This window comes from Lutra lutra, chromosome 12 (assembly GCF_902655055.1).
Source record: "Lutra lutra chromosome 12, mLutLut1.2, whole genome shotgun sequence".
Classification (NCBI taxonomy): Eukaryota; Metazoa; Chordata; class Mammalia; order Carnivora; family Mustelidae; genus Lutra; species Lutra lutra.
The window spans coordinates 90,957,790-90,985,140 of NC_062289.1; the positions used below are offsets into that span (position 1 = coordinate 90,957,790).

Here is a 27,351-nt window from a genome sequence, read left to right on the forward strand (position 1 = left end):
TCTGCTGGGCGCTTACTACGCCCCAGGCCGGGCACTCAGGGGGCGTGTGGCACAGGTGCTGGGTAGAAATGCAGAGTCTCGGGCCCCACACACTGGCCAAAGCCAAGCCTGCATGAGGAAGGTTCCCGAGCGATCTGGGCGCACACTCCCGCTGGGAAAGAGCATGTGCACAACACATTCAGTTCGTGTTTCGGTGTGTCCTTGCAAAGCGCAGGAGAGGCCCCTGGGCCACACGGGGCTCAGATGCTAGAACCTCCAACTGGGGAGTGCTCCGTGGGCATCAGAGCCACCTCCTCACACACCACCTGTGCTCCCCACCTCCTCTCCGGCCCCAGGAACAGACATCTGCCCGTCGGCCCCTCAGCGTGGCTCCCTGAGGCCTCAGCAGCGGTGGGAGGAGGACAGCCCGGCCGCCCAGTGCCGACAAATGGGCTGAGTGGAATCTTCCAGCAGGTGTCCGCTCACGGCCCAGACCAAACCCTGCCAGACTGTGCTTGCTTTACGGGTGACGAGACAGGCTCAGAGACACAAAGCAACTCACTCCCACTCACACAGCCCCTGCCACAGAGGATGTCAGTGCAACCGGTTTCCCAAGTGTGGATTTTCGCCTCTGCTTCCCCCAAGTCTGGAAATCTTATAAACACATGCAGAAGTTGAACTCAAAACCTCTCAACAGTCAAGACCCAGAGACCCCCTGAGCACAGAAGCTTGGTCCAGGGCTGGGGGCATCACTTGCTGGAAAATTATCTTGAGAAAGGGGGCCCCACTTTCACATGTCACCCGCCGTAAGCTGCATTCACCAGCACAGGTATGAGCACCTGGCACAGAGCACGGGCCCAGAAACTTCTGATGGAAGGAGGGGCAGCGGTCCCCTTGCCACTTCCCTTAGACTCCCCGGTGTTCCCACCCTGCACCTGCTTCTCAGCCCACCCTGCCCTGGGAAACCACTCCCCCCTCCCCCTGCCCCAGGCTAAGGACCCAGCTCCACTCCCTCACAGCTTGGGGGCGGGGGAGGACGGCCAATTTGCATCTCTAGCCCCGGCCGGCCGTGGTGATTGGCTCGGACTCAGACATGTAACACTCTCAGAGCCAATAAGAAGCCAGGTTGCTTTCTGCTGGGCTCGCTCTCCCTTCTTTACTGGGCTTAGCAGGTGTCCTGGATGGAATTAAAGATGCCACTTCTAACTGGCTTGGAAGTTCTAACTGGCTTCTGCCTTGGATATAATCACATCGAGACAGAAGGCCACAGGAACCATGAGACTCTAAGCTCTGGGAATGGAGGCTTTGAAAATACAAAGCATGGGATTAACAACATGCTTTTGTTCATACAGACAAGGGAAAGTGGATATTTCATCTGTCAGTTTCCATAAAACTAAGGTGAAGATTACGTCTGTTCACTAAGACAGAGGAAGCTTCCCCTGGATTATTCAAATATTTGTTTTTGAACTTCAAAGACTGGAACCTTCAGACCTTGAATAATTATTTTAGGAAACTACATCTGTTAGAAAGTTTGCGGTAGCACGCTGTTTACTTTGCATTGGAAATTCTGCTTGCTACAGTCTGACTCCAAGCTTCTTGGCCAACTCTGTGATGACCCAACATGCTAACTGGGACGTCTCACTAACCTAGTTCCATATAACTCAACCAGCATCTAAGACTGAACACACTCTTCTAGGAGAAGGAGTATAGATTAAGGCATTCCCCTTAAACCTACATAACTTCTACAAGATTAGCATTAAAAACACAATGTAGGATGGCCAGTTTCCTTGATAGAAACCAGAGGCTGCTCCGACCATCTTGCCTGAGGCCGGAATGGACCACTGAGAAGAAGCAGAGTCAAGAGACATTCAACAGATCTTCAACATCGACCTGGGATTCTAAGCACAGAGGCCAGGAGCACGTCCTGTTTGGGGAAGTCAGGGTAAGGCAGGCAGGACGGACTGGCCACTGTCTTCACTCTAGTTACACATTCCTGATGCTGAGAGAAACAGGTGTGGCTCTAGATTGGCTCTAGAACATCTCATCTAGAAGGGACCAAAAGAATCACAACAACTTCGGGTTTGCTGCAGGAAATGGGGTAACCCAGGAGCTCTTCTAAAGTCACTGCACACTCAGAGAAAGAAAGAGCTGGAAAGAGAAATCGTCAAAGGCCGTGGACATGCCCAACGCCCGAACCCAACCGCAGACCTTACCGAATGGTGGGCTGGTCTCCGCTGAGCTGCTTAAACCGCCTGTGCAGCTGCTCGATCTGGTCTGAGGAGACTGAGAAGCAGGGGAGGGGAAGGAGAGGGGGAAGGAGAAGGGGGAGAGAAAGACAGGAAGACATCAGTGACCCCCGAACTTGGAAGCTACCAGCAGAAGGCTGGTGACACTCTCCCGTCTCATCCCACCTTCCCGTTCCATCGTTCCCCTGCCTTCCCCACCTGGCCAATACCGAGAAGCACCAGAAGAAGACCCCTACAAAGGGTTTCCCATTCTTCCTGGCAAGGCACCTCTGGGGTTATTTGTTCTGATCCCCTTGGCAATACAACTTGGGCTACTAACAGCAGCCCCCAGGACAGTACAAACGTGAACCAGGTCATTTGCCCCTTCCCCAGCCTGCTAAAGGGATCCCAGCCATTCTTCTGACTTCCTCCCCTCCCACTTCTGAAGGCAGGCGTCTTCCTAGCTGAGCAAGGGGCTTCAGAGGGTCAGGCTCATATGGCGAGACAGAGGATATGGAAAGGAAAAGTGGCTCAGGCTGGTGCTGGATGATTTGGGAGACACACAGGGAGACACAGAAGGAGAATCTGGTGCAGCGAGGGAACTAAAAGGAAAAGAAGTAGGATCTGGATAATTACGAGGTACATGGCGTATGATCTCAATCGTTCTAGAAAACCTACATACCGGAATTTTTCTTAAGGACCCTTTCAAGGCCAGTGGGCCATGTTTCTTCCACAGATGAGACAGGCCCTAGTGCATTCCAAGACTCATAATGGTTCTGTCCACACAGGGCTTATCTTATGAGATGCACAGTATGAAACACCGACCTGCATCTTTTCCCTGAAGCCCCAGCACGACCCTGTAGGGGAGGAGATACCTTTCTCTCTGTCTCATAATCTGAGCCTGCACCTCAGAGTATTTTCGACTGCACAACTGGGCATCAGCGGAGCTGGGACCCATCTCCCACGCCTGCCCTCACCCGCTGCTCAGTATCTCCTGTCTGCCCATATATTTTGGCATGCAAGGCCTTACATCTGATTCCTGGGGACTACATACAGTTCAGGCAGAACCTTCCCAACAGGGGCTGGGCTGATGAACAGCCAGCCCCCTCTTCCTTCTTTCCAGTGCTTTCCCTGCCTTAAACACCTTTTCTCCTCTTATTACAGAGGCAGCTAATTTTTGGGACCAGCTGGTCATCTCATTTCTTGTTGGGATTTTTTTAAAGAATTTTTAAATTTTATTTTCTTTTTAAAGATTTTATTTATTTATTTGACAGACAGAGATCACAAGTAGGCAGAGAGGCAGGCAGAGAGAGGAGGAAGCAGGCTCCCTGCTGAGCAGAGCGCCCAATGCAGGCCTGGATCCCAGGACCCTGGGATCATGACCCGAGCCAAAGGCAGAGGCCTTAACCCACGGAGCCACCCAGGCGCCCCATGAATTTTTAAAAAATATTTTATTATTTATTTGCCAGAGAGAGAGAGCGTGCACGCAAAAGCGCACAACCAGGGGGAGTGGTAGGCAGAGGGAGAAGCAGGCTCCCTGCTCAGCAAGGAGCCCAATGTGGGACTCTATCCCAGGACCCTGGAATCATGACCTGAGCTGAAGGCATACATTTAACAACTGAGCCACCCAGGCGTCCCTTTTAAAGAATTTTTTAAGTCATCTCTACACCTAGCATGGGGCTAAAACTTACAACCCCAAGGTCAAGAGTCTCGTGCTCTACCAACTGAGCCAGTCAACCACTGTGCCTTTTTTTTTTTTTTTTTTTTTTTTTTTGGTCTCAGGCTTCAAGAATTGCTTCAAGAATCTGCAGCTCAGAATTCTCCAGCCTCCCTAGAAGCTATTGTTGCTGAGAAAATACTCCTTATGACTGCCAACTGGTACTGAGGCTTTGCTAAGTGCTGGATGTCCATCTCCACACTGTAGCTCATCTCTTCCCCATGACCCCCTGGGATAGGACTGTATCCCCATTACAGATGTAGAAACTGACCCTTGGAGAGGCTGATAACCACCAAGGGCAATTACCAGCTTTCTGGAGGAGGATATGGCCATTTACAGCACATGCGTCTCAGCAAGGTTGTGTGTATACTCGACCACCTTGCAATTCCGCTCCTGCGTATGTACCCAAAAGAAATGCACACTTGTGCTCATCAGAAAATGTACAGACAGAGGTTCATGGCAATACTATTTCAATAGTCCTAAACTGGAAGCTATCAAAACACCCAGCAATGGCAGAACACAGAACGTTACGGTGTAGTCACACAATACAATAGGATATAGCAGTGAACCAAGAGAATGTGGTATAACTTGGGTGAGTTTCAAAAACACAAAAATGAACATCTGGATGGTTTGGTGGAGCCTGGGACTCTTGATAGCAGGGTTGGGAGTTCAAGCACCACATTGGGTACAGAGATTACTTTGAAAAATGTTTTAAATCTTAGGGGCACCTGGGTGGCTCAGTTGGTTAAGGGATTGCCTTCAGCTCGGGTCATGATCCTGGAGTCCCAGGATCAAGTCCCACATCAGCCTCTCTCCTCAGCAGGGAGTCTCCTTCTCCCTCTAACCCTCTCCCCTCATGTTCTCTGTCTCTCATTCTCTCTCAAATAAATAAAATCTTTAAAAAAAATTTTTTAATCTTAAAAAAAAAAAACCACCTTAAAAACAAGCAAACGAAGTCAGACAGGAAAGAGCATGTACTCTAGGATTCCAACCAAATAAAGTTCAAAAACAGGCAAAACTCATCTATGGTTTTAGAAGTCGGGATAGAAAAGCTATATTCTGGATGATTCCAACTATAAGACATCCTGGAAAAGGCAAAACCATGAAGACACAAGAGAGATCAGTGGCTGTCAGAGGTCACAGGGGTGATGGATGAATAGAGTAGGTTTTCATAGCAGTGAAAGGATTCTGTAAGGTACCACTGTGAGGAGTGCCTGACAGTACATATGTCCAAACCCACAGAACCTACAACCCCAAGAGGGAACCCTAATGTACACAGTGGACTTGGGGCAATGATAACGTGTCATGTAGGTTTATCAACTATATCCCACTCTGTTGGGCGGTTATCAATAATGGGGGAGACCAAACTTGGGTTGGAGTGGGGATATGTCAAAACTGTAATTTCCCCTGAATTTTGCTATGAACTTATCTAAAACTTCTCTAATAATAATGATGATGATGATGACCTCTTAATATTTTTTTTTAGAGGGGAGCAGGGGGAAGAGAAAATCTTAAGCAGGCCCCACACCCAGAGCAAGCCTGATGTGGGGCTCAATCTCATGACCCTGAGACTGTGACCCGAGCTGAAACCAAAAGTCGGGACACGTAACCAAATGAGCCACCCAGGTACCCCTGTCTTAATTTTTAAAAAGAGAAGTCAGTATAAGGGTTACCCCTGAGTGGAGAGTAGCAATTTGAATGGGATATGAGGAGGGCCCTCTGGGTACTGGGAATATACTATTTCAAGTTCATGGAAACATTTGCTCCGGAGTGATACACTTTTCCATATATGATACCACAATAAAAGGTTTACACGCAAAATTCAGTAATTAAAAAAAAAATCAGTAACTCTACTTGACAGGAATTTGTCCTAAAAACAAAAATCCAACAAGAACAAAACATGAATATATATAAAGGTATTCATTTTTATATATTTTTTAAAGATTTTATTTTTAAGTAATCTCCATGCCCAATGTGGGGCTCGAACTTATAACCCAACCCCGAGATCAAGAGTCACACACACTACCAACGAAGCTAGCCAGGTGTCCCACCTTCATATTTTTAACAGCTTAAAAACTGGACTCAATCTAAGTGCTCACCAAAAGCAGACTGGTCAAATATTTTGTGGTATACTTAGCCAATTAAAAAAAAAAAAAAAAGCAGGGCTCATGGGTGGCTCAGTGGGTTAAGCCTCTGCCTTTGGCTCAGGTCATGATCCTGGGGTCCTGGGATCAAGCCCCGCATGGGGCTCTCTGATCAGCAGGGAGCCTGCTTCCCTTCCTCTCTCTCTGCCTGCCTCTCTGCCTACTTGTGATCTGTCAAATAAATAAATAAAAATCTTTATTAAAAAAAAAAAAGCATGTTGCTTTTGAAAAGTGACAATTGCATATCTGACATGAAAATATATTCCTCATGTGATGTTCTTCAAAAACAGCTTTGCTGGGGGACCTGGCTGGCTCAGTTGGTACAGCATGAAACTTTTTTTTTTAAGGGTTTATTTATTTGACACACAGAGAGAGAGGGAGCAGGCAGGAGCAGCAGGCAGAGGGAGAGGGAGAAGCAAACTCCCCGCCGAGCAGGGAGCCCAATGCGGGGCTCGATCCCAGGACCCTGGGATCATGACCTGAGCCAAAGGCAGACGCTTCACCAAATGAGCCACGCAGGTGTCCACCCGTCAAGCATGAGACTCTTAATCTCCAAGTGGCGAGGTCAAGCCCCCCATTGGAGCCTATTTAAAACAAAAACACAACAGCTTGCTACAAGAGCAGCATGACCTCATGCTGGGGGAAATATGTAGACAGATACAAACGTGCATAAGTAATAAAAGGAAATCTGGATTTATTTTCCCTGAAATAATAGTGATGGTCTCCCCCAGTAGTGGGAGTAAAGGGTTCATTTTGCTTTGATTCTTCTGTATTTTCCAAATTTTCTCTAATACGCAATGCATCATTAGTCACATAAATGGATATTTTAGGCACACAATATGGTCCCAGATGGGACAGCCCAGGGATCTCAAAAACATCAGTCTAGACGACTCATCCGTTGGTGGTGTAGCTTGTCCTGCAAACACACGTTCTCACTTAATCCTTTCTACGACCTGAGAACAGACAGACACTCCCACTTTACAGAAGAACACACAGAGAATCTGGGGCTGGATAACTTGCTGATGCCCACTGAACTTGAAAGGCAGACCCAGGATTTGGGTTCAGTTTGTCTGGCAGAATGTGTATGGATTCAGGTTTGTTCATTTGCTTATTTGATGCCCCACGCCACCTCCCTTTGTGTGATCAACGGCCGCTCCCAGCACTCGATCACAGATTAAAAAAAAAAAAAAATTACACTGATCCGATGAAAAACAGCTCTCAGAAATTACAGCCAAAAATGCTCTTCAACAGCCTCTATGACAGATGAGTTACCTTCAAAATGATGCTAAGTGACAGAGGCCAGTCACAAAGGCCACCCGTCACAAGTTTCCGTTTATAGGAGACACTCACATAGGCAAATCCGAAGTAGACCAGTGCTTGCCTGAGGCTGGGGAAGAACGGGGAGTCAGGCTAATAGGTACTGAGCTTCTTCTGGGAGGGATAAAAGGGTTCCAAGTTAGATTGTGGTGATGGGTGCACAACCCTGTGGTTATACTAAAAACTACGGAGTACACATTAAATGGGTGAAATGTACAGAATGTGAATGACATCTCAATAAAGCCATTAAAAAAATGAATTACGGGGTGCCTGGGTGGCTCAGTGGGTTAAGCCTCTGCCATTGGCTCAGGTCATGATCTCAGGGTCCTGGGATCAAGCCCCACATTGGGCTCTCTGCTCAGCGGGGAGCCTGCTTCCTCCTCTCTCTCTGCCTGCCTCTCTGCCTATTTGTGATCTCTCTCTGTCAAATAAATAAATGAAAAATCTTTAAAAATTTTTAATTATGTTCCTAAGCATGAGAACCACAGCAGCTGACATTTATTGAGCATTCACAGAGTCCGGCCCTACTCCTGCTAAGCTCTGGCTCACATAACCCTCTCTATTAACCCTATTGGGTAAGAATGGCTTTTAGCCCCATTGTAGAGATGGGAACATGGAGACTTGTTCAAGATCACACAAGTAAGAAGAGGTGTATAAACCAGAAATCGCCATAGGCCGGGTTCCTCTCATGAAGCCTCTAGCTACTGTCACGCAAAGTGTGTGCACACTCACACACATGCACACAACCCTTCCTGCGGTGCCTAATTGAAAGCAGAGAGGTGAGGAAAACAACCTGTCTTCAGTACCCAGATTCCCGGAGCCAAGAGCTCGGGGCTCAACTTAGATGACAGTGACAGTAGGAAGAACATCTGGGGCCTCACGAACTTACTTTCAAGGCACTCTCAGGTCCAGGGGTCCCCCAGAGGGTCAGTCTTATGGGCACCTGCTCCATGTGTGCATGGCCCCCTCGGGGGTTCCCAGGATGGAAGATTTTTTTTTGTTCCCCTGTTCCTCTCAGTCCTTTCTCCAGGTCCCCAGGAGGTCACAGTTGCCGTGGAGACGGGAGACGGAGCCACTTGGGTGCGCAGGCATGGTGACCTCATTATCTGTGGCTTCGGATTTCAACCTGAGGTTGGTTTCACACCCTGCCAGTGGCTGGTGGGAGTTTAACTGGCCCAATCTCTGTGCGTGTGTGTTTGTGGGAGGTGACATGCTACTTTGTATCAAAAGCTTAAACCAGAAAGTATATACCTGTAAGTCACTAGCGCAGGTGGCTGCTAAGCCCTTGCAAGGAAGGAGGATCAGGAACTCTAAAATACACAGCAGCTTCCAAAGACTTAGTACAAAAAAGGATGTAAACTGTCTCAAAAATTTTTTTATCAGTCATACACTGAAATGGCTTAGGCATTGAATATTGAAGTTAGCCTCATCGGTTTCTTTTTTTAAACATGGCTACTAGAAAATGTAGAATTACCTTACATACATAGCTTCCAAAAAAATTTAGCATTATCCCACCTCGCACTGCATTCGTACTGGACAGGGCTGGTATCTGGGCTTCCAACCAGCAACTTGATCCCAAGGAACAAAAGCTGAGGACCTCAGACAAGTGTACAGAGATAAACAGGCAGAGTCATCATCACGGACTCAAAAATAGTTAACGCCTAGGGAAACGATGAGCCACAAGGAAACCGGTTGAACTAAATCCTGGAGCATCCTGAACACAGAATACTACACAGCCTTCAGAAACAGGTTTAAAATACTTAGAGGGGCACCTGGGTGGCTGCACTGGTTAAGCGTCCAACTCTTCATCTCAGCTCAGGTTATGATCTCAGGGTCGAGAGTTCAATCCCCGTGTTGGGTTCCACACTGGGCATGGAGATTACTTAAAAATATACGTATAATGGGGTGCCTGGGTGGCTCAGTGGGTAAGCCTCTGCCTTCAGCTCAGGTCATGATCTCAGGGTCCTGGGATCGAGCCCCGCATCGGGCTCTCTGCTCAGCGGGGAACCTGCTTCCCTCTCTCTCTCTGCCTGCCTCTCTGCCTGCTTGTGATCTCTGCCTGTCAAATAAATAAATAAAACCTTTAAAATATATATATGTATAAAATAAAATACTTAGGGGCACCTGGGTGGCTCAGTCTTTAAGCGTCTGCCTTTGGCTCAGGTCATGATCCCCAGGTTGTGGGATTGAGCCCTGAGCCAGGCTCCCTGCTCCACGGGAAACCTGCTTCTCCCTCTCCCACTCCCCCTGCTTGTGTTCCCTCTCTCACTTTTTCTCTGTCAAATAAATAATATCTTTGAAAAAAATAAGATATTTACAACTTAGAACAACGTTCATGAGATATCACTACAGGGAAAAACCAACAGGCCACAACATCTCGGGTATATGAATGTTCACCATCACATATGTGTACGCGCAGATCATGGGAAAAGACGCACAACAAAATAGTGCGTTGTTTCCAGGCAGCAGAATCACAGGACATTCCTCTCTTCCTCTTGTCTCATATTTTTGCTTATCCGTCCTTTCACTTTCCTGTGATTAACACAGTGCTCTTGTCTGTCCAGCGGGACAGGATCCAGTCCTAAACAGAACAAAACCCCACACGTGCACCAACACGGATAGGCCTTGAACACATGAGGCTCCGGAGAGAAGCCAGGCCCAGGTCACATATCGCACGACTCCATTTATGTCGAATGTCCGGCAAATCAAGACACAGAAAGTAGGTTAAGGGGTGGCCGGGGTTCAGGATAGGGAGGAATGGGGAGGGATGTAATGGGTCTGGGGTCTCTGCCTGGGCCTGTCTCACCTGTCAGGCAGTGGGGGGCCAGCTTCCAGCCCTGCTGTGCTAAGCATGGGGCCACCAGGCAAGGAGAGGTGTCACACAGACCAAGAAGTCGGAGACAAGCCTCAAAGAGGAGGAGGCAGGAGATGGGGGGTTCGAGAAAGGGGCATGAAATCCTCCAGGAGTCCCGGCCTCCCCCATCTGACTTGAGAAGAAATGGAGCATCAGCCTTCAGTACCTCCATTATATGGGGTCACCCAGACTACTTGAGCCTTTATTCCCAGGGGCCCAAGTCTGGTGACAAAGGGCACATAAAGTCTCACCTCCACCTTTCCTGAATCCATGCTGGCTCGCAGGGGTGCGGGAGGCCTGACTGACCCGCCACGGTCCGCCAGGTTGCTCAGCCCTCTGACAGATGCCCCATCACTCATTAAGAGACATTTACTGAGCACCTCTTGGCACCTGCTAGCGGCCAAGGGCACAGACACGAATTCCATCTATTGGCAATGGGCGTCACCTCGCTGGGATCCGGGATAATAAATGTGGTGTCCATTTGCCAAGGAGCACGGGGGTCGGAGAGGGAATTCCAGTCCACGGGGAGGGGGTGGGAGGCAAGGCCCTGTGAGATCCTAAAGGCGAGGGTGAGGCTGAGAGGGCGGGGCTGGCAGAGGTGGGGTGGGAGGAGCTCAGGATGCTGGGGTGCTCAGGGGAGCATGGGGGGGGCGGGGAGGTATCTGTGGTCACACGCGGTCACACACACCGAGCTGAGGCATTCAGACTTCACCCCCAGCTCACAGAAGTTGCTAAGGCGGGGGACAAGATTCCATGTGCCTGGTGACAGAACGGAGGGTGGATGCAAAGGACAGGACACTGGACCCAGTGGGAGAGGAGGGGTGTCTGTGCTCAAAATGCAGTTGCAAGGAGCTAGGGTGGCTGAAGGTCTGCTCCTGTGCTTGCAGGGGGGCCCCCCAGGAGCCAGCCTCCCGCTGTCTCCCCCAGCAGTGCCACCTGGCACACAGGCCCCAGGACACTGAGCAGGGAAGGTCTCAGCGGCTTCTGGGGTGCCCAAAGCTCTCCTTCTCACCATGTCCTGACCGACCGGCCAGGACTCAAGCCAAGCGTCGTGGGCTGATGTCCCAGAACACAGAGGCGAGTGGGGTCAGACAGAAAGGTGGGCTGACGGCATGGGGCCAAGAGCTGCTGGCTGGGTCCCCAGCTCCACCTCCTACTAAACTGTCTCCCTGAGGACGCCTCCTCCTCCCCCCTAACACGGAGAGAATAACAGCAACACCCCCGCGAGGCTGTTCCCACCCCAGAGAACAAGACAAGTCACACACACGTGATGCACAATGGCCGAAAGGCAGGAGCACCCACACGTCCATTGGCTGGCGAGCAGATGAACAAAACGGGGTGCGTGCTGCCCGATGGGGAAGGTTGCACAGACACCTGCTGGCCCACAACTGAGCTGGGAGACACAACGGAAGCAGCCAGATGTGCGAGGCCACCGCTGTGTGCTGCCACGTACCCAAAGCTTCTGACATATGTGAACCCACAGGGACAAAAAATAGGTTTGCGGATGCCAGGAATGGGGGGGTGCGGATTTCAGGAGCAGCTAATGGGCCTGAAGTTTCGTTCTGGGGCGATGATGTACTGGAACTGGATGGTGGCGACGGCTGCACTGAATGCCCAAGAACTGCAGGTTGGAAAATGCTGAAGATGGTCAATGACAGGTTATGTGAATTTCACCCATTAAATAAAATGTCACATTCATGTTGCAGGGGACCTGGCAGGAAGAGCGGAGGCACCAGAGTGGCCACGAGAGCAATCATGAGGACCCTAATGACCCTGTCATACCTACTGGGCACCCCAGCTGGCTCCCAGCTTGGCTGGGCTTGGGAGGGAAGAGGCACTTTGCCTGCTGCCTGGGGCTCCAGTGAAGCAGTGACTCATCCTGGGCCTCCAGAGGGAGGAGGAGGGAGAGCGGAGGGACAGCCTCTACAGCCTGGAAGGGACCTGCCCCCACACACCCGCCTGTCATCCTGAAGATGCGTCCGGTGCCCGATGCCCTGCTTCCCTCCTTCACCCTCGCCATGCGCCCAGCCTGTGCACATCACAGAGCACGCCTCACTGCCGGTATTTTTAAAAGAACCAAAGACGCACTTGGGTGCCCTCAGCCTTGGAAAGGAAACGACCAAACCCAACTCTAGTGTCCAAAGCAGAAGCAGCAACAAGAAGGTCAACGGCTGCTTTCTCTCTAGCACCTTCGAACCCTTTACACGCAAACTTTAACCTGTCCGTGAGCGCGAGAGCCACGGGATCTGGGTGGGAGCTGCCCCGAGGCCCCAGCCAGCATGGGGAGGGTCTTCATTTTAAGCTCAGGTACCGAGGGTCTCAGGAGGATCTCGGCAGGTTTTTTCCACCCAGAAGGAATCCTCCAACTCCCAGGACGGGAGCAGAAGCGGAGACAGAATGAAGTGGCTTGACTTTAGCAAAGATCCTCTCATGAGCGATGAGATGACTTGGAACACTGTCAGAGTGGGTGGGCAGGACTCTGGAAATCACAGGCTGTGCTGTGCTCATCGACGCTCACCTTCCCACAGCTCTGCTCTGTTCTTTGCCATTTGCCTTATAGCAGCAGGACTCACTGCCACGTGCTAGCATTTCCTCGGAGGGGGGAACTAAGCCGAATGCTTGGCACACGTCATTTTATTTCGCTCTCACCCCAGGGCCTGCCTTGGAGGGTGGTTATCACACCCCCTTCACAGACAAACCCGAGCCTCGGAGAGATTAAGTCATTGGCTGAGATGAGCGGCAGAGCTGGGGTTTGAACCCAGGTCTGGAGCACTAGAATGTTTTCACACAGCCTCACGCTTGGGCTATGCGCCCCAGGGGAGGATGGGGGTGGGGGGACAATGAACACATAGCATTCATGTCACTAAAGAGACAAAGAGGTCTCCATTTTAATAAAAAGACTAGGGGCGCCTGGGTGGCTCAGTGGGTTAAAGCCTCTGCCTTCAGCTCAGGTCATGATCTCAGAGTCCTGGGAACAAGCCTCACATCGGGCTCTCTGCTCAGCAGGGAGCCTGCTTTCCCCTCTCTCTCTCCCTGCCTCTCTATCTACTTGTGATCTCTCTCTCTGTCAAATAAATAAACAAAATCTTTAAAAAAAAATTTAAAAAAAGACTAAAGATGGGGAAGGGGCGAGGGGATGCCAGTTAATCAGTAGAGATGGGAAGAGTGGGCGTCTTTTGGACCATCTAAGGAACTTGTTTTCACATCCTTCCAGAATGATCTTCAGCTCCAGATTTAGACGGGGGGCACATCAAGTAGAGAGAGGCTTACGTAAGATAGGAAGGTTTACTAGGTAAAGAAGTCCAGTTCCTGCTATGTGGAATGAACACAGACTCCCCATTGCCCTACAGACCCCTGAAACCCTGGATAAAAGAAGAAAAACCTCCCTTGGGCCACCAACTCTGCAAGGGAGGGGCACCCAGCAAGGTCAGAAGCCAGGAAGGAATGCACACCCAGCAGGGCAAGAGTGCCAGATGCTGCTGAGGTGACCCTGGGCCATCAGATGTGGCCTTGGTTCCATGTAAGGGAGAAGTGAGACTTCTATCCAAAGCTGAGACAGAAGGGTACTGGGGTGATTCTGTCAGTGGAGCCTCTGACTCTTGATCTCAGCTCAGGTCTTGATCTCAGGGTTGTGAGTTCAAGCCCCACATCGGGCTCCATGTTGGGTGCAGAGCCTACTTAAAGAATAAATAGAAATAAAAAGCTGAAGCATAAAAGACCGCTCCCCCATGTAAGATAGGCTAGAGAAAATATTGCCTACTGCCTCAGAGAATTGGCGAGGAGCGGACCCTGCCAAGGAGGTGGCTGGGCCCAGAAGAAAGGGGTAAGTCTCCATGAGGAATCAAAATGCCACATCTGTGCCATGCCCAGGGGAAAACGCCAAACTTCTGTGGTACAGGAAAGCCAGATTGAGGACCTACTATAAAAAGTGTTTCTAGACCAGTGACAGCTCTCGGGAACTTAGCACAATAAATGCAAAGCACTGCATGAGGTGCTTCTAGAACCCAGGGACTCTCATGGGAGAGGTACTTTAGGTAAGCTCTCCCCCACTTGGTTTGGCCTCGGCATAGATATGGAGCTGAAGACCGTTCCACGAGGATGTGAAAACCAGGGGAGAAAGCCCAATCAAACATGAGCTCAGAATCCAAAACCAAACCACACAAGCAAATGAACCACCGGAAGGGAGGACCAGCAGACACAACTGACAAAAGGAATGGAACCCTTTTTGTTTTAAAAATTTTTTAAAGATTTTATCTATTTATTTGACAGACAGAGATCACAAGTAGGCAGAGAAGCAGGCACAGAGAGAGGAGGAAGCAGGCTCCCTGCTGAGCAGAGAGCCCCATGCGGGGCTCAATCCCAGGACCCTGGGATCATGACCTGAGCCGACATGACATGACAGAGGCTTTAACCCACTGAGCCACCCAGGTGCCCCATTTTTTGTTTGTTTTTGTTGTTTTGTTTTGTTTTAAATTTGTTAACAGCACCATGATCTAGTGGGCTTTGTTCTGGAGTGTTTCCATATTTGCAAATCAAAGGATACAGGACACTAACAAAAGAAAAGATAAAGGGCACATGAGCCTATCAAAAGATGCAGAATTAGCATCTGACAAAATACAATACCCATTCATGACTAAAATGCTCCACAAAGTGGGCTTAGAGGGAATATGCCCAATCACGATACAGTCCATATATGAAGAACCCACTGCTAACATTCTACTCAACAGTGGAAAACGAAGAACTCTTCCTCTACCAGGAGAAACAGAAGGTCGTCTTCTCTCACCACTTTTATTCAGCATAGTTCTGGAAGTCCTAGCTGCAGTAATCAGACAAGGAATGCAAGGCTGCCACTATTTGCAGACGACATGATACTATACACAGAAAACCCTAAACAGTCCACCACAATGCTATTAGAATAAATGAAGTCAGGGACGCCTAGGAGGCTCCGTCATCTAAGTGTCTGCCTTCGGCTCAGGTCATGATCCCAGGGTCCTGGGACTGAGTCTGGCATTGGGTTCCCTCCACAGTGGCGAGTCTGCTCCCCCCTGCTCCTCCCCCTGCTTGTGCTCTCACAGTCTCTCTCATAAATAAATAAAACCTTTAAAAAAAAAAAAGTCAAGTCCCAGAGATGGAAGGTACAGCATGGAGGATAGAGACAGTAATACCGTAATAACACTGGGTGGTGACAAGTGGTGACCACAATTATCCTGGTAAGCACAGAGCAGGGTTGGCAAATCACTCTGTTGCATATCTGAAACTAACATTATTCATCAAGTATACTTTAATTTTTAAAAATAAAACAATTAGGGCGTGCCTGGCTGGCTCTGTCAGTAGAGCATCTGACTCTTGATCTTGGGGTCATGAATTTGAGCCCCATGTTACGGGTAGAATTTACGTAAAAAATTTTTTAATTTTAGGGTCACCTGGGAGGGTCAGTCCTTGGGCCTTTAGCTTGGGCCATGATCCCAGGGTCCTGGGATCGAGCCCCACATCAGGCTCTCTGCTCAGTGGGAAGGTTGCTTCTCCCTCTCCCATTCCCCCTGCTTGTGTTCCCTCTCACCCATGTCTGTCAGATAAATACATAAAATCTTAAATTTTTTTTTATTTTAAAAAGGAATGGCACCCCAAGAGGGTGAAACGGAAGAAACTAGACAATAAATGTTAAATTACTACAAATAATGAAAGAACACTACTCTATGACAGAAGCAGCAACTCTAAAAACCATTTGGAACATACAAAATGTTTTTTGAACGTATTTCATAAGCCCTCCGGGGGCATCGGGGTGGTGCAATCGGTTAAGTGTCCAACTCTTCATTCCAGATCATGTCTTGATCTCAGGGTCCTGAGATCGAGCCCCACATCAGGCTCCGCACTCAGCGTAGAGTCAGCTTAAGACTCTCTCTCCTACCCCTCCCCACAGCTCACTTGCTTGTTCTCTAAAATAAATCAATCTTTTAAAAAAATAAAGTAAGTGGCACCTGGGTGGCTCAGTTGGTTAAGTGTCTGCCTTTGGCTCAGGTCATGATCCCAGGGTGCTAGGATCAAGCCCTGCATCAGGCTCCCTGCTCGGCAGGAAGTCTGCTTCTCACTTTCCCTCTACCCCTCTCCCCTGCTCATGTTCTCTAATAAATAAAATCTTTTTAAAAATCTTCAAAAAATAAAAATAATAAAAATGAAACGAAATAAGTCATCAAAATTTATAAACTTAGGGGCAGCAAGACCGTAACAGCTAAAGAGAGCATTCGTGAATTGGAAGACAGACCTAAGGGGCACCTGGGTGACTCAGTCATTAAGCATCTGCCTTCGGCTCAGGTCATGATCCTGGAGTTCTGGGATCAAGCCTCTGCCAGGAGCCAGCTTCTCCTTCTCCCACTCCCCCTGCTTCTATTCCCTCTCTCACTGTCTCTCTCTCTCTGTCAATTAAATAAATAAAATCTTAAAAAGAGAAAAAAAAAAGACAGACCTAAGGAAATGACTCCAAAGACAGCAAAAAGCAATAAAACAATAGAAAATATGAAAGAGAGGTAAACAGGCATTCAGGACAGAATGCCATGACCCCATCTATTTCTAATAGGAATTACTGAAGAAGAAAATAAAGATAAGCAGTGGGGGGGGGGAATACATTCATAATATAAGACACAAGCCTTCTTTAGAAGGAAACACCATAAACCATGCCCAGGGAGGATAAATAAAACAAATCCACACCTAGACACAGTGCAGTTAAAAAAAAAAAAATCCCAGAAATCTAAAAGAGGTACAAAATCAGACTTCTACCAAAAAACATCAATTAGACAAAAGAGCTGACTTTCTCAACAGCAACAAGAGACCAAAACCAAAGTGCTGGGAGAAAATACGCAGAATTTTATACCCAGATCAATGATCAACTGTGTATGTTGGCAAAATCTAGACATTTTCAGACAAAGCTGACAACTTGCAGAGAGTCCCTGAAAAATCAGTGTATCATGTAAGAAAATGAAATCTATAAGGAAAAACTTTTACAAGAATTAAAAGGGTCTGCATGAAACAATAATAAAACCAACGCATAGGTTTTAAAAACATAGAAAAAATACTGGAGAGTGACAAAAATTAAAGCATGTTAAGGTCCCTGAGCATCAGCACAGGGAAAGATAAAACTGGACATCAGGCATGACCAAGATGGCGGCCATGTTAAAAACATGGAAGGAATTTGTGAAGTTAGAGAATGACCTTAAGAAGGAGAAAGGCAGCCAGCTTCCGTACAGTTCCTCATCAAAACTATGAGTACTTGCCAACAACTACTGAACACTTACAACGTGTCAAGAGCTTTACTAAGATGCTCACGTAATCCTCACAGTAATGCTGTGACAATCCCCAATCAGCAGATGAGAAAACAGAGGTGTGGAGGCCAAGGTGGTTGCCCAGAGACTAAAAGGTGGTCCACAGTTCAAGCCTTTACTGTCTGCTGGTAAAGGCCATGGTGGGGGGGGGGGGTTGGGGACAGGGCAGTGTATATCCATGTGGGACCGTGGCTGCCATCTTGGGGGATGCAGGTAAGGACAAGAGAGCCCTTGGGAACAGCGGGTGGGTGAGGCATGCTGGGTGCTCCCTTGGGGTTGGCCACTGGGATCCCAGCATGAGCGCTGAGGTTAGAAAGGACATGCACCTGGAAAGCCATCCACCCTAGCAACCTTCTGTCTCCATCACGGTCCAGGACTCAGCCATGCCCATCGTGAAGTCTCCTGCCGGCCACCTGCCCGCCCTCCAGAGGCACCAGATCCCTGAGACCTGAAGGAGCCTTTCACCTCCCAGGGCACAGAAGACCCACTTCTGACAGCCTGCCCATCCACAAAGGTCACACCACTGGGACAACAAAGGGCCTTTTTGTCCTCATGCTTACGGTGGCTGCCGCCACCAACGGAAATCACCCACTCGACCTTCTGGCTTTATGAATTAATAATAAAGTTGGAACAAGAGATGGCTCGCAGGCCCAGGCACCTCTCCCCCTCGCAACTCCAATCACCTTGCCTGGTGTCACCAGCACGGGCGCAAGGGGGGCCTGCCTTATCTCCCCAAAGCCATGAGCCAGAAACGCCTTATTCCCTTGGCTTTGAGACAGCAAATACTGAAGCGCTTTGCGAGAGTAAAGGCATCTTATCAACACTCGAGGTATTCTGTCTGTGCGACTGGGCCGTATGGCATGTCTGAGCATTGATTACATTCTGGGCTGCATTCCGGGGACCATTAACTCACACACACAAAAAATATCCTGCCAGTATGGGGCTGGGGGTGGGGTGAGAAAGAGACGCATAAGGGATCTGATTACTACTAATTCGCACAGCTAGGAAGTCTTGGAGCGCACTGCCAATTACTTTCATGCAGAGAAAACACAAATTCTCCCTCTGAAACAGACCTGAGCCACCCAGGAAGACCTCAGGAAAACAGAGGGGGCTACACATTCCCGCTCTTCCTCCCAGAGCCCCTAACTCCCCTCACACTGCCCACCCCCCTGAGCCTGCCTTTCTGGGGACAGCTCACAATTCTAGAACTTTCCATAACCTGATACCAAGCCTATCTGCCTCGAGGTCTAATTCTCCCCCTTCCAACCTAGGAAACAAGTGTGTGGGACCTTATTAATGAGGTCACGGGGTAACAGTGTTGCCCCTCCCAGATATACAGAACCTTTGTCTCAGTCTATATCGTATGGGGTCTGGGTCACCTGGGAAAGACAGTGTTGAATTTGGGTTACGCACTCTGCATCCAAGTGACTGGGAGCAGTCCCTTCAAAGGTCTGGGCCTCAGTTTCCTCATCTTTAAACTGGGAACAATATGCTATAATGGTGAGAAGAGCCAGCCCAGCCAGAGTGCAAAATATCAGCATGGGCCAGAGCAGGGTGCTTTTGGGTGTCCAGCAATGAAGTTCACTTGCCACCTGGCCCTTTTAAAAGCTTCCCAAAAGGGACGCCAGGGTGGCTCCGTCCATTGAGCGTCTGCCTTCAGCTCAGGTCATGAATTCGGGGTCCTGGAATCAAGCCCAGCATCGGGCTCCCTGCTCAGAGGGGAGCCTGCCTCTCCCTCTCCCGCTCCCCCTGTTTGTGTTCTCTGTCAAATTAATTATTAAATAAAGTCTTAAAATAAAATAACATAAATTTAAAAAACAGAAGCTCTCCCAATCCACCTGCAAGTTTCCATACTGTGAGCACCCAGGGGAGGCTGGGGCCACCGGGCCTCCCCCCTCTGATCTTGGCCACTGTGCCTACACCACTGGACCGTTTCTGCCCAGCCTGCACGGAGATCTCAGCCTCGGGGGGACCGACCCTCCCCAGACCTCACAGACACCCTTATTCCTCCCTGCCTGGGAAACAGTTTTTTGTTTTTGCTAAAGAAATTGTTTTTAATTACTCTCTTATTAAGGTATGATTTGCATGCAATGAAATCCATCTTCATCGGTTTTGAGAACCAGATGGGCCCTGGGGATCTGCTCCCACCTCACCCCCAGCCCCAGAGCCACACAGACACACTCGTGCACCCTGTTTCCTGGGGCCTAGAGATTGCCAGCTGATAACAGCCATAGTCCACCCACGGGAAACAGGAAGGGAGCCAGGAGAGTCTGTACTGGCCATTTGGCTTAACGTGCCTCAGTGGGGGACAGGAGGAGCTCAGTAGTACGGGCCAGGGTGCCCACACCCCTGGAGCTCCTGGAGGGCAGGGAAGGTGTCTGGCCCCCCGTGCATCCAGAGGGAATATGGCACATGGCGAACAGGCGGAGGCTGTGGTCTGGGGCCTCTTGAGATCTTTGCAACCACCAAGGAGTAACCAGCAGCAGCAGCCCAGTGGAAAATGGGGTGCCACCCCCTCCAGCCGGCATGGGCCACCCAGGCCTCTGGTCCCCTCCCCAGTGAGGGGGTTCAGGGATCACACCAGAAACTGAGTCCCAGCTCAACTTCTCCAGAGCCTGTGGCCTCAGGCGCGCCGCCTGCTCTCCACAGCATCCGCGCCATCCTCGTCCTCGGGAAAACGGGAAGCCACGGTGCTCCTGGGGGCGCTGCTTCAGCAGCTGCGGGTAAGCTGCCTGGCTCAGCTCCGGGTTTGGCAGATGACAGGCGCCTGGTAAACACACTCGCTGTCAACGTGAAGAGGTCTCAACTCCAGATCTGGGACATTGTTTTTCCTTCTTCCTTCTGGCAGCTTCTTGGCATCTACATAGATATGCCTGTGGGGCTGTTCTGGAGCCTGGAGGAAAAAACAGACCCTCCACCTTTCCCAGAATCCTCCACTTATTATTTCCTTTCCAGCCTCAGGAGCAGGCACGGGTGGGGGGTGGGCAGGAAACGGCCACCGTCAGGCCAGCTCAAGGTGGTGAAGGGGACCAGGCTTCCATGAGCGATCCCCCCCTACAAGGGGCCGGTCTTCCTGCCGGGGGCCACTTCACACCTCGGGACACACGCTGGGCTCCACTGCCTTCCTGCTGCGGGAGGAGCATCAGAAAGGCCAGCGCCCGTGTTTAACGTGCATTTTAATGTTCCAGGTAGGCCGCTTTCTTGGCTCAGCGAAGATGTCTGGGAAGACTTTTAGGTTTTAAATCAATCAGTGAGACTCTCCCAGGCAAGGGGAGGTGGGTGTGCAGCTCTGTGGATGCCCTGCGTGGGCTGCCTTGTGCTCAGGCCTATTTTTGGTGGGGCTGGCTCAGCGCTGAGGCCCACAGTATGGTGCCAGGAGGGCTGGTGCAGCCATGGCCACGGCCGGCTGCTGGGGTGGCACGAGGTGTTCCTCCTGGACCCACGCACCTAGCCAATACTCTGGGTTCTAAAGACCCTGGGGTCCCCACCTCGTCGGCACAAACCCCTGTGTTGTGAGTACCACACCTGCATACCAAGGTGAACCAGCCACCTTCTCCCTGCTCTCTTGGAAGCTCCAAGTTCTGAGGAGGTGGCAGGTGACAGAGCTGACAGCTCTACCGCAGTGCGCCGTGCGCTGTAACCACGCAGGGGCTGCGCGAGTCTCCGGGATGCGTAAACCCTCAAAGGCTGGATGGAGAGCAGGCAAGGGTGGCTTCTGGAAGGGAGCAACGGCTGAGCGGAGCCCCAAATGAGGAAGAGAACGGACTTCGTCAAGAGACAGGGTTAAGAGAACACGTTTGCAATCTGAACCTGACTGGTGGTTGCACAAGTGCCCCCTTACATAAACCCCAGATTATGCAGAGTCAAGTGAAGAGTTCTCCAGGCAGAGGGAATGGCTTGCACAAAGGCTCCGAAGTGAGAAAAACTGATGTGCAGGCTGTTCCCTGCCCTCCTCCCTTCCTAGAAATCGGAGGCAACTCAGCACAGCGAAAGCACAGTGTTGGCAGGAAATGGGCTTGGGGATCCTCAGATCCCCTACTCCCCCTCTCAATGACCTGTGCAGCTGCAAGCAAGTTGCTTTGCCTCTCCGGGCCTCAGTTTCCTTCTCTGTAAAATGGCCACATTGCCACCTTCCACGGAGGGTTATTATGAAGATTCCACGGAGTGCGTCCCAAGCGCTCAGCACAGAGCCTGGTGCCCAAGGAATGACACACAGCGTCCCCGTCCTATGCTCGTCCTGCTCATCGGCTCCAGAAGGAGTCCTCAGGGAGGCACCAAGCGGACTCTTCAAATTGGGAATTGGGGACCATCTGGGTTCCTCGAGGAGGCAGGGGGAGCCCTGCAACCTTGCGGGCACAGCCTGTTCCTTGGCTGCCTGGGTCTTGCGCGGAATGCTTCCCAGGGACTCTTGCAGGAGCAGGGTTCTGGGAGCGGACTTTCCAGGCCAAGACGAGTACTTCACACACATACCTACGTCGCCTTACTGAAGCCATAGAACCACCCCAGGATCCAGAGGGGGGCCCTGGCTCTCAGAAGGACAAGGACTTGTTTAAGGTCATGCAGCTGGGAAGAAGTGGGACCAAGCTTTAACTCTTGGCTGTGGTTCACAGTGATGCAGACGTACAAATGGGTTTAACAGCACAGCCAATACCACTAAACACATGCCCCAAGCCATGTACCCAGCAAGATCCTTTAAGTCAGGCTCCCCCCACCAGCTAAGCCTTGGACTACGGCAGCAGCAGCATCTCATACAATTCTCATTTATTGTCCTGAAAATCTTCCCACCACAGGGCCTGGTCCTCCCTAAAGAAATGTTTCTTTCCCTGGGCGCCTGGGTGGCTCAGTGGTTGAACGACTGCCTTCGGCTCAGGTCATGATCCCGGACTTCCAGGATCGAGTCCCGCATAGGGCTCCCAGCTCCTTGGAGGGGGTCTGCTTCTCTCTCTGACCTTCTCCTCTCTCATGCTCTCTCTCTCTCTCAAATAAATAAATAAAATCTTAAAAAAAAAAAAAGAAAAAGAAAGAAAGAAATGTTTCCCTGTCCTTCCCCAGACTCTCACACTACTCTGCATCTCCCCTCAGGAACATCAGCTTCTCTGGGTCACCTCTAAATCCCCAAGTCCTTGGTCCATAAATACTTGCTGAATGGGTTCAAATGCCCAGACTCCGCCAGCTCCTTTCAGAGGACAAGGGGAAACTTTCCCCCTAAAGTTCAAGGAGCTGGAGGTATTCATTCTCTCCTCTAGTCTGATCCCACAACCCCTTCCCTGGTGTGCCCCCACCCCATCTCCCTTCCCCGTTTGGGGTATGAAACTGGAGTCCAGGGCAACTAGAAGGGGAGCCTCCTCAGCCACTTGTAGGAAGGCTACAGGGGGAACACTAAGCATCTGTCTTCCCCCACGGGAGACCGGACCCAGGAAACAGACATGAGTCCCAGCATGCTCTGTGCTCCCATCACCTGTCAAACTCACCACCAGATGGAAGTCCCCCCAACTACCTGCATGTGGGGGTACCACTCTGCCGGCAGAAAACCCAGCTGCAGAGATCCCGGACTTCCACCAGTGCAGATCCGAGGTAGTAAGAGCTCAACTAACAGAACCAGGGGAAACCCAGGAAAGAAAGAGGGGAATCCTTCCTCCTCTGTCATGTGAGCCTTAAGGTTGAACTGGACTTAAGACTTCCTTTTTTTTTTTTTTAAGATTTTATTTATTTGAAAGCATGAGTGAGAGAGAGCTCGCATGCGAAAGAGAAAGCAAGAAAGAGAGAGAGCGCGAGCGAGCACTCACAAGAGGCAGGGGGAGCAGCAGGGAGAGGGAGAAGCTGACTCTCCACCGAGCAGGGAGCCAGATGTGGGGATGGATCCCAGGACCCTGGGACCATGACCTGAGCCAAAGGCAGATGATTAACCAACTGAGCCACCCAGGTGCCCCTGAACTTAAAACTTTTATATTCACACACGGTTCAAAATGAAACCATAAAAAAATTTACAGCAAAAAGCTCACACCCTCTCTGTCCCCTCCACCCAATCTGCAAGTATGCACCCTTCTTACTTTCCTGCGGAAGCTTCTAAGATCCTTGGTGCAAACAAACCAATTACAAATATATGCTCTTATCATTTTTTTTAAAGCGTTCCAAGTTGTATGCACTACAGTTTTTTTCCTCTCCAGTCACAGACGGTTCTGGGATTGTACATGGGAAAACATAACATGTGTATGTGATGTATGAGTGTGTACACACACATACACACACACACCAGGTAGAGGTGCTTTCTGTAATTTTCACCCAGTTCTGCAGGGGTCACCTTTTAGCCTTGGCACAAGTGGCTGGGTCAATCCCCACCCGCACGCAGGTGGTATTATACCTGATTGGCTGCCCTAAACTCAAAGCAGGTGCCAGGAGCCAGCCAGCCCCTCCCTTGAAATGCTATCCGCAGCTCCTATCTCCTGAGCATCTAGCAGGTACTAGCAGAACTTCCATCCCAGAGAGAAGAAAACCCAAAGATGAAGTGACTAGCCCAAGGTCACACAGCCAGGAGGTGGCGTTGGCAGGATTCACGTCCCCCTGTCCAGTTTGCCCACTCACCTGGCCTCCCTCGGTCTAGGGTCCACACGCCCCTTCACAGCCGGTGGCAGAGCCCGGCACCCCGAGGTCGGAGCCCAGGGTCAAGTTCCCAGCCCGACTGGACTGGAGAGGACAAACTCTTCCACCGTCACTTCCCTGCGGTCAGGTCGGCCCGGCGGCGCGGCCTCTCCCTGCTCCCAGCCTCGGGCCGGATGCAGGTCCCAGGAGTGCGGACGAGCTCGAGGAAGGTCTCTGGGCTCCGGCCAAGTGCTCCGCGGGCGCTGCCCGCTATCCGGGCAGGTGGACCCGCCTGCACCCACTTCACAGACGGGAAGACGAAGAGAGGCGCAAGGGGTCGGGCTCTCCCTCCCGAGGTCGCCGGCCGGGGAACGCCGGAGCCCGGCTGCCGCCCAGGTCCCGCCGACTTCAAAACTTTCCGGCCCCTGCGCTTCGAGAACCCGAACGACTTCAGCTGCGCGGCACGGGCTCTCGCCCTCCGAGCCCGGGACGCCTGCCCTACCCTGCCCTGCCCTGGGGGAGCCCGGCCCTGCTCCCTCCCGGGTCCGCAGTCCCCAGGCCCGGGGGTTCCCTGCCAACTCCGCGGGCGCCGAGGCTGAGCGGCCGCGGCACTTACTCAGCATCGCCGCGGAGCTCCTCGCCGCAGCCTGCAAAGTGGCCGGCGGGGACCCATTTGCAGGAGGGGGAAACTGAGGCGCGGAGAGGGTCAGCTACTGGCCCAAGGTCACACAGCGCGGCGGCGCGGAGCCGGGCGAGCGGCCGTGAGCTGGGAGCCCCGAGCCAGCCGGCCGTCGGTTCCCGCCCGTGTCCCCGCGGGATACTCACAGCCGGTCTTGCCCACGAGCTCCCGCACCTCCTCGGAGGCGGAGTGGGCAGCGCCCATGGTGCCCGCGGCGGGGGCCCCGGGGCGCGCGAGACTCGCAGGCCCCGGGCTGGCGTCGACTGCGCAGCGGCCGGTCGGGCCTCGGGTCCACCACGGGTCGGGACGCCGGGGACAGGTCTGAGCCGCGGGTTCCGCGTGGGGCGCGAGCGCGGCCTCTTATAGCGGCGGAGGGCGGCGCGCCGCGGTCCTAGCGCGCGCCGGCTTCGCTCACTGCGGGGATGGGGGAGCACCCGCCCCGGGCCAGAGACGGCGGGGAGGGGTGGAAGGGAGGGCGCGACCTACATGCCCACCGCCAAGGGTCCCCCGTTCCCCGTGCAGCGGCCGTGCTTGTCGCGCCTCCCCACCTCCGCACCCCTGCCGGCTTTGGAAAGAGGAGGGTGCGAACACAGTTGGGGTGTAGGTGGGTGGGATCGGACCCCGGGGAGGTTCCATACTCACCCACACCCCGGTTCCATCACACGTCTTCCCTGATCTCAGAAGGGAAACTCACCTGGGACAGTGAAGAAATACAGCCAGCATTAATGAGCTCTCTGCTGAACAGCAATAAAGGTAATATAATAACAGTAATCCACCTTAAACGCGCACGAGGTGCTTCGCTTGGCTCATTCCAGGAAAGCCCCTCGGCCCCTCCCCAGCATCCGACGGAGTGGACACACCACGTGCCCCAGAGGCCCGTGCTGCCGGCACAGCCCAGGAGCTTGGGGTGGGGGAGTTTTCAAACTGGAGGCGCAGGCAGCTTCCTGGCCCCGCCCCCCATCCCCATTCTGGCTCAGGCAGGGCCCTGGAGGCTGCATTTCAAGTTGCTCAGAGAATGTAATGCTGGTGGTTCCCCTAGCCTCCTGGGAGAAGTTTGGCCTTAAGTTGTCTTGAGGAATTGAATTCCATGGTCAGGCCGGATGACCCCAGCCCGTCCTGCCACCTGTTTGACCATGATTCCTTCTCCTTAAAATGGGGATGATAATAGTAAGGAGATGTCCGGCGATCAGAAGGGCCTGCCATGGGACAGGGAACAAAGCGGTTGCTGTGGAATCCTGTCCATTTTACAAGCAAGGAACTGATTCTCAGAAAGGTCACACAGCCAGGGCAGAAATTCAAAGTCAACATTTTCTGGTTCTCAAGGCCAGACCCTTGCTCTCTGCGGTGCCTCATGGTGCGGCCATCCATGTTTGGACAGTAGTCAGTGTTATGTCCTGGGTGCCAGGCTCTGTGACCGTGCTGGGGTGTGATGGCCAGCATGAGTCCTTTGGTGCTCACAAATACCTGGGTGGGCCCACCTACATCAGTTTCACAGGGCACTGGGGAGGGGATGCTGAGAACCAATTACCCCTACCTACAGCCTGCAGAACCTCCCAGGGGGGCGGGGGGTGGGGGGCTGAACCCAGCCAGAGCCGCAGAATGAGCCCCCTGCCTGGGGGAAAGTTCAGCTGCCCATGACACACTGTTGGCATTGAAAGAGCTGGAGAAGCACCTGGAATCGGCATTGCAGAAGCACCCCTGGGCGGGCTGAGGTGGCTAAGCTTGGGAAGTGGGGGCTGTGGGGCATCAGCTGGTCTGAGTTAACTCAACCCAGGGCTTGCATTTCAAGGCAGAAAGACTTGAGACACCCAAACTGGCCTTAGGGTCTGGAAAGGGTTTCTGACCCCATGCAAATGACCCACGACTGCTGAACACAATTTTATTCTGATGTAAAATACCATTCCCTGGAATTTTATTATATTAAACTATCCAAGGATTAAATGATGGAGCTTGCTGCCGAAGAGACTGAAAATAGCATTTTCAGGCCGGGACCGTCTCCCCCTTGGCCTAGCTGCTCCCGAAGTTACAGACAGTGTAGGTGGGTGGGGAGGAAAGCCCTGGGACCCTTCTCTGGGGCAGTGGGGGATGGCGGGGGCACATGGCTGTGCTCTGCCCTTCAGTGATCACAAAGAGGACCCAAGTGTGTGGGGTGAAGGGAGCCTGTCTTCACTCTGTGACCTGTCTAAACTGGCACCTTCATCTCAGACCCCACTGACCACTGTCGGCTCCTAGAGGAGTCCTGGCACCTGCCCCCTTGGCCTGGAACTCCCTTCCCCTCTCTATTCCTATGGCTGGGGCCTCCTCTGCCGATCTCAGTGTAAATATCACCTCCTCTGAGGGGCCTCTGAAGGCCTCCCTCCATCCTCCAGGGTCTGCTGCTGAACCAGCCACCTTCACCAGCGAGCAGGGAGGGGGAAGAGGGGAAGGCTGGGGTGTGATGACCAAGGGGAATTGGTTCCTGATGGCAAGTCTTGGAGTAGGAATCAGGAGCTCCATGTGGCAGTGGGAAGGTGGGGAGGCCGAGGCACAGTCCGTGGGTTT

At 51.7% G+C, this 27,351-nt stretch overlaps 1 protein-coding gene across 1 annotated transcript in view; it reads right to left on the bottom strand.

Moving 5' to 3' along the window:
* The window catches only part of TESC (tescalcin), a 47,997-nt gene extending 22,835 nt beyond the window's left edge, over positions 1–25,162 (bottom strand). The window contains exons 1-2 of the mRNA XM_047697738.1: positions 24,957–25,162; positions 2,193–2,262 (exon numbers count right to left, since the gene is read on the bottom strand). Of these exons, the coding sequence (XP_047553694.1) occupies positions 2,193–2,262; positions 24,957–25,014 (128 nt within the window). The 5' untranslated portion in view covers positions 25,015–25,162. The remainder of the gene's footprint in view (positions 1–2,192; positions 2,263–24,956) is intronic.
* Positions 25,163–27,351: the final 2,189 nt, after the last annotated feature.